Source organism: Sceloporus undulatus, chromosome 1 (assembly GCF_019175285.1).
Source record: "Sceloporus undulatus isolate JIND9_A2432 ecotype Alabama chromosome 1, SceUnd_v1.1, whole genome shotgun sequence".
In the NCBI taxonomy this organism is placed as follows: Eukaryota; Metazoa; Chordata; class Lepidosauria; order Squamata; family Phrynosomatidae; genus Sceloporus; species Sceloporus undulatus.
In genome coordinates this window covers 127,365,216-127,372,994 of record NC_056522.1, presented here as the reverse complement: position 1 = coordinate 127,372,994, position 7,779 = coordinate 127,365,216, and the positions used below count along the sequence as shown (strand labels likewise).

Genomic DNA, 7,779 nt, shown 5'->3' with positions numbered 1-7,779 from the left:
TATTATTATTATTATTATTATTATTATTATTATTATTATTATTATTATTATTATTACCACCTTATATTTAAATTTGAATGTATCCCATATTTGAATCTCCAGAATGACTGGCATTTTTAAACTTATTTAACCCTGTACAAAAGAACCAAGTATACAGGTATCTATTTGCCTTACTGTTGCACAGGATCTCAGCGAATCAGTGATAGTGACATCTCAGATTATGATGTTGATGATGGTATTGGAGTAGTTCCTTCAGGTGCGTGGGTGAAGAGCATGGTCCTACATACTTTACTTTTTCTTCCCTCCCTCTCTCATAGTTTAAATTTTTTAGACTTTTTGGGAAAATGATGAATTGGGAGATATTTTGTAGAAAATAGTTTGATTCATTATTCCATGGTGACCCTTTTGTGACATCTGCACCATCCTAAATTTTATATCTTAATGAGTAATACTCATATTCTCCTTTTCCCCTACATTTGCAGTGCAACTCTTTAAACAACAGTAAAGTACAACAGAAACTAATCAACAAACTAACAGTACCAAAAACAAACAAGTAAAACATCTAATCTTTCACACATTTGGATATTTCATGAGTCAAGTTTGCTTTTTATTTTTCAGTGTTCTGTATATTACAGAATGAGGATGAGGATGATGATGGTGTCTGAAATATGAAGTTCATTCTGGTCAATTTGCTTATTGCAGGTTCACCATGAAATATATTGAAAATGCATGGTTCTGAATTAAGTGCATGAAGCATGACTGTCTCTTTTGTACTTCTCACAAGCATTCACAAGTTATCATTATCCTGAATGTGAACGCAGAGTAGGATTCTTACTTATCGCACTAAGACAAAGTTGGCAACCTAAGAAAGCCATTGTGGAGAATGTTCTATCAACATTTCTATTGCAGCCAATTACTGTCTGAACAGGAAATATGTTTAAAAAGTTTTAAGTAGCTTGGTTAAAAGACTTCCACTTACACATACTCTTCTCCACAAGTAACATAGCAAGTTAGGATTGCAGCCAACATTATCTTGCTGGTGTATCTTTATATACCATTCTCAATATGATCATTTTAATATGGTATAATTTATCCACCAATATGAATTCATTTCAGCATTACTTATGAGGGTGATAAAGATATTAGAAAGACAGTGCAATTCTTCTAATTTGTGATTCAGTAAGGCTAGGAGTAAAAACCTTTTCTTTTTTCTGGACAGTACATAAGCACAATTATCTTACAGTTGTATTGAACACAATTAGCTCATTAGTTTTAGTAATGAATCTTGGATAATTTCAGGTCCATTTTATCTTCTGCTAATGAACAAACTTAGACAGAATGTCTCAATAGACCTAGGAAAGTTAATCCCAATGGCCCCAAAATGTCTTCCAACTGCAACATGGACTGTTTTAATGAAAGCAACATATAATTTCAATATTCTGTACTCTTGTATAATATATGTGTGTAAAACCTTGACCTTCACTGGATACGAATGCAGTTTTAGCATACAAGTAAATAAAACTTTCAAAGGATTTCCCCCCGTTTGTCATTCTAAGAAAAGTTTTCTGCATGTAACACACCACATCTTCCATCCAGCCACACAAAATTTATGAGAAAAGGGCATGCAATATGAATGTCTGTCAGTGATCATATCTTGCTTATGGTTCCCTATAAACTCACTGATTCCCTACTACAGAGTTTGAAGTTCTCCAATGTAATGCCCAATCCATACATCATTTCATCTAAGGATATAGGAGTTTGAAGTTCTACTCACTCATCATACTTTAACCCAGTGGTTCTCAAACATTTTAATCGTGTGACTCCTTTCACATCTATATCTGAATGTCATGCCCCCCTCCTGCTTTACACAGTATATGAATAAGATAAAAGTATTTTGTTTGTCTGGTGTGCATATTTTAATTCACACATTCATGTATATTCACACTTTAACATCTTATAAGGAAAGAGCTCTCCTCCTCCTCATGCAGAGGCTCCAATTGCCCTTGTTGCCTTTCTCTTCTCCTCCAGGACAGAATAGGTTTGGGATGCAGAGGAGGAAGAGGAGGGTATCAGGGCCTCCAAGTCTTGCACCCCCCCTTGAGCAACTCTAGTCCCCCCATGGCTCCCACCCCACTGTTTGAGAACCACTGTTTAACCTAATCTTAGGGAGTTTCAAGCACACTTGTCTTTGGAGTTCATTTATTATGCCACAGCTTTTTTTTTTACTTGTTGCTGGGACAGTTTGACTGTGGATTTAGTATCTTTCACTTCCTTCTGAATAAAGAGGGTTTTCTGTGACGTTTAGTGGCTCATTGTAACATTTATGCATAGATAGTTTTTCCTGTGGGAGAAAGGAATATTAAAGTGCATCTAACAATTAGCTATTGGTGGATTTTTCTAAGGCAATCGAAAACACTCTCCGGTGTTTTCCTTCAGTATTTAGGTTATGTAAGTAATCCGCAGTTTTGATTGCATGTGGATACCTTTCTCTAAGACTTGGTTCTTTGTGCCTATCCTGCTTTGTTCTGTGGTGCTAGGCTTCTGGCTAAGAACCACAAATAATGAAGCCTTTCTGTTAAGTCAAAGGCAAAACAAGTTCTCTGAACAGTTTTATACAGTATTCAGCAATATTGGGTCCAGTAACCTCTATACCATACTCATATTAGCAGGTAATTTAAATGAAACTGGATCATAGGCTTCAGTCCTAAAACTGTTTACTCCTTGCAGTAATATTAATCAATAACATATTTTCAGTGTTGCAGCCAAATATGCAAAGGTTTCATTTAAAAATACTGAAGATTTGAAAAAGTGACCCTTGTGGCAAATAATATCTATCCCCTTAGCTATTATATCTGCTCCTGTTCACTTTTTCACCTTGGGAATTTTTTAGTCTGCACGTAAAGTCTCCTGTATGTATGTTTGTACCTTTCTCTCTATGTACATTTAAATATAATGCTAATTGTTAGACCTGACTGCATGATATTTCAGGATTTTCAGTAGTGAAATAGTAATTACCTGAAAATCTTACAACTAGTGAGAGATAGTCCTCTAAAGAGACTAGTCCAGACATGAATATGTTGCCACTGCTGACATGAACTAACCTCATTTTGTTGCATTTTTACCAGTAGGCTATAGGTCTAGCACTAGAGAAAGTAAATCTACAACGTTAACTGTGCCAGAACAGCAAAGAACAACCCATCATCGTTCACGATCTGTATCTCCTCATCGTGGTGACGAACAGGGCAGGACCCGTTCTCGTTTACCAAATGTGCCATTACAGAGGTAGGCTTGACAATGTAGCTGCTTTCACCATTAACCCATATTGGGCACAATCCAGTTGCAGGCAAGCACTTTCGAGTCCTTCTGACTGTAGTAAGAAAGCAACGATGTGCTGAAATCTCTTCCTCCCATATGTAGTGAAGTAGGCATAAGAGGTTCTTCACTGTAGCTGAATTGCTAATACCATTAAAACTAACTGGTTTTTAATTTCTTTTGTGCTTTTGTGGATAGAAACTCATTTCTTCAGCTACATCTGAAGAAGTGGGTTAATATTCCTAAAAGCTCATGAGAAATTTAAAAAACAGTTACTTTTAAAGGTGCTGACACATTTCTTTTTCTCCTGCACTCTTCCTTCCTCCTTTTTATGCTTCAAGGGACTAACACAGCTACTTTTTTTTAAGTAGCTAGAAAAACCATAAGCATCATATTTACCTAGGGTTCTATTAAAGTTTATACAACACTAGGCTTCCTCATGTGTCAGGTACTAATAATATGTAGCTACTGTAAGTGATAACTTTCTTTGCAGATTGTCTTGGATTTTTTTTCCTTTCATCTCTTTTTGGAACACCTTTATTCTTTCTCTTCGTTACTCATTATTTCTCCTCAGTGTCTCTTAGATTGTTCATCTGTAAGTCACAATAATCACAGATAGGTGATCTTTGTAACTCTGAAAAGCAAGTCATACACCAACCATCACATACATGGTGTATGATTTTTGGTTTTCTCTCCCCCCCCCCGCTTTTCCCCCTTTTTCTTTTTGTATCAACTGTTAAGAGCCAGTATGATGTAGTTCAGAGGTTCCCAAACCTATTAGGCTACATCTCTCAGAAACCCCAGCCAGCTCAGGGATTCTGGGACATGTAGTCCAGTATCAGATTAGGGCCAAAACTTGGGAACCACTGATATAATTGATAGGGTGTTGAATTTGATCTGCCGTATATACTTGTCTATTAGTCTAAAAATTTATGCCCAAAAATTGACCCAAAAATTTCAGATTGACTTATTTACAGGTCATTATGGTAATATGATAGCAGCTCTTTCAGATTTCACCATGCCCTATGGAAAGGAGTTTATTTCTCTCTGGAACCAAGTAGAAAGAGTCCTGGGTGATTGATTTATATTGCTGTTTGTTTAAGTGTCTGCGCATCTGGCTGAAATAAAAGCTGAAACAATGAAGTAAAAAGCCTCAATGAGAGTCTCTCTGTGCCATACACACACATACATACACTGAAGGAACCTCCAAGTCTTACTCTTGACCTATCCACAGGTCATGGCAAAATCCATAATTTTGGCCCCCCAAACCTGAACTCGACTTATGCATGAAGTCGACTTATAGTTGAGTATATACAGTAAGCTCAAAAGCCAAGTTAACTGTGAAGCTCATTTCATCTAGCATCAGTCTCTTATTTCTCCAGCTAATTTGTGGCACAGGATAAGTAAATCTAGCATGCAGGGAGGAACAAGTACCCTTCCAGAAGGAAGCTTATTGTAGAAATGAAATATATGCATATATAAAATATATGTTTTCTGAGTTACTCTAACAGAAACAATAAGAAAATCATAGGTGGTTGTTGTTGTGATGTAATATTTAAGGGTGATCACAGCAGATAAGGTCATTTGGATTCTTTGGTAATACAGCAGAAAGCTTTCTGGTGTCCTGATAAGGTTGATTTGGCTGCTCAAAAACAGCAGTACAACTTTTTCTCAACTGTGTAGAACATAGGAGAGATTTAGAATAAAAAATGCCTCCTCCCCAGCTATATGACTGGTTTTTGAGGGGTGAAGACATTGAAGACAAATACGCATGCCCATTTTGCACTTATATCCAAGTTTTCTACAGTGACAGCTTTATATTAAATCAATAAGATTAAGAACCTTATCACATGGAGGCACTTACGTGGGTGAAACGTTGCAGAACTGTTGCAGAAGCGCGAAGGTGGGATCGTCCATCACACTTCTAATATGTCATTGACGCTTCCTGCTTTTCTTCTGTTGTCAAAGCATTCACGGAGAAGCCATTTTTTGAATAACGGGATATCCTGTTCAAAAAATGGCTTCTCTGTGAATGCTTCATCGATGGAAGGAAAGCAGGAAGCGTCAATGACGTTTTAGAAGTGTGACGAACAATCCCATCTTCATGCTTCTGCAGCAGTTCAGCAATGTTTCACCCATGTAAGTGCCTCCGTGTGATAAGGGCCTAAGAGAAGGTTAAGAGGTGATATGATGGCCCTGTTTAAATATATGAAGGGATGTCAGGTTGAGGATGGAGCAAGCTCATTTTCTGCTGCTCCAGAGACTAGGACATGGAGCAATGGATGGAAACTACAGGAAAAGAGATTGCACCTCAACATTAGGAAGAACTGCTTGACAATAAGAGCTGTTTGACAGTGGAAAAAACTCCCTTGGAGAGTGGTGGAATCTCCTTCTTGGGAGGTTTTAAATCTATCAAGGGTGATATGATTGTATATTCCTGAATGGCAGAATGGGATTAGACTGGATGGCCTTGTGGTCTTCTAACTCTATGATTCTATTAGTCTATGATAGGCTCAATTAGGAGATCACAGGTATGGATCTACAAGACTTAAGCAGAGCTGGTCAGCACAAGTGGTCCTGGAGGCACCTCATTCACAGGGTCACCATGAGTCAGGGTTGCCTCGGGGGCAGTTAACAACAATGATGATGGAAGAAGATACCCCATGGCATGGTGATCAAGCATCCTTCTTTTCTAGGATATGTGCTCCATTTCTACCTTTTGTTGAGGAGAAATTTCAAAATGTCTGTTTGGAGCAGGACTAAAAAGCAGGAGTTATCATGCCTTGGAGAGTGGTGGAGTCTCCTTCTTTGGAAGTTTTAAAACAGAGGCTTGATGGCCATCTATTTGGAATGCTTGGATTGTGTATTCCTGCATGACAGGGGATTTGACTGGATAGCCCTTGGGGGTCACTTCCAACTCTATGGTTCTATAATTTTGATTTTATGAATAAGAGAACTTGACCAAACTTTTTAAAAAGAAAAGCATTGTGATTTTATATGTTTCCCTATCTATTCCTAGGAGTTTAGATGAAATCCATCAAATGAGAAGATCACGTTCTCCAACCAGACACCATGATGCCTCCCGAAGCCCAATTGATCGCAGATCCAGAGATATGGATAGTCAGTATTTGTCAGATCAAGAAAGGTATGGGCTTTTTAAAAAAAAAAACTTAAGAATTGATCTGTCTATATTTGTAGCAGGTACTGAAAATACTATGCTAGAACAGGAGATGGAAAACAGTCATACCTATGACAACACCAACACCACTAACAACAATAGATTTATTTATGCCTTAAGGTATTGTGCTTAGGTCAAATGTGGATACAAGATGGAAGCCTGCTCTGATCAGTGGTGGAATCCAGTTAAAAATAATTGTTTTCTGGTTTGATCACTTCGGTAGAATAAAGGTTTGTACAATAGCAGAAAATAAAATAGAACAGAATTTTGATGTATTTAATAATACATTGCTTTTCATGACTCAGTACTTGCAGAAATAATTTTAGTCGTCATAATAAATACTAACTTGGATTTTCATGATCAGTATGCTGAATTATTTAATTTGGTTAGAGCAAACATGCTGTAGATTTTAAAAGGCCACATACAGCAGGCCCTCAATATCTACGGGCTTGTCATTTGTGAATGTAAGCATCCACAGACAGCAAGCCCCATTGCTTTCAGTGGGTGCGCACATGTTGCATCTGCCATTGAAATCAATGAAATTCCAGGTGCCACGTTTTTATTTATCTGCAGAGGGGTCCGGAATAGATCCCCTGCTGATATGAAGGGCAGACTGTATTCTGTATTTTGGACTAGTGCAAGAGTTAGAACAGCATTGATCTTGGATTTTGGGCCATCATATACCAAATTTATCCAGTTACAGTGTCACAATACATTTTTCAACACATGCTTTGATGTGTTAAACCAAACCATATTTCCTATACATATTTCCTACAATAATGCTTTAATGGCATCACAGTTTATTCTGCTGTAATAATTTAAAAGCAGAAGTTATCATACTCTGTAACTCAATCTGTGTTAATTGGGTTGTCTTTGCAACTAAGCAAATACGTTCATTTCTGTTATCTAAATTTGAATTAATTGTGGTTTTTCTCCTGAACAGCTCTCCTGAACAGGTATACTGGAAAGTTAGTACCTGTACAGTTTTTCCTCTTATTTTAATACATGTGTGTGTGTACACTTACCTGTACAACACATACAGCACATGTTTTCCAGCCTTATAGCCCTATAGGCTGGCAAAATGCCACTTGCTATCACCAGACTTCTTGTAAACACCTAGTGTTTCTAACAATCAGAGCTATTTCTTCACCATTCCACATGTATTATTATTATTATTATTATTATTATTATTATTATTATTATTATTTTATATAGTGCTGTAAGTTTTGCACGGCACTGTACAAAATCATAAAACAACATAAAATCTGCCAATGGTGTACAATCTATTG

General features: G+C 37.1%; 1 protein-coding gene across 1 annotated transcript in view; it reads left to right on the top strand.

Moving 5' to 3' along the window:
• The window catches only part of RIMS1 (regulating synaptic membrane exocytosis 1), a 336,871-nt gene that overhangs the window by 207,010 nt on the left and 122,082 nt on the right, over positions 1–7,779 (top strand). Inside the window, 3 exon segments of the mRNA XM_042475735.1 lie at positions 185–256; positions 3,129–3,282; positions 6,332–6,457. Of these exon segments, the coding sequence (XP_042331669.1) occupies positions 185–256; positions 3,129–3,282; positions 6,332–6,457 (352 nt within the window).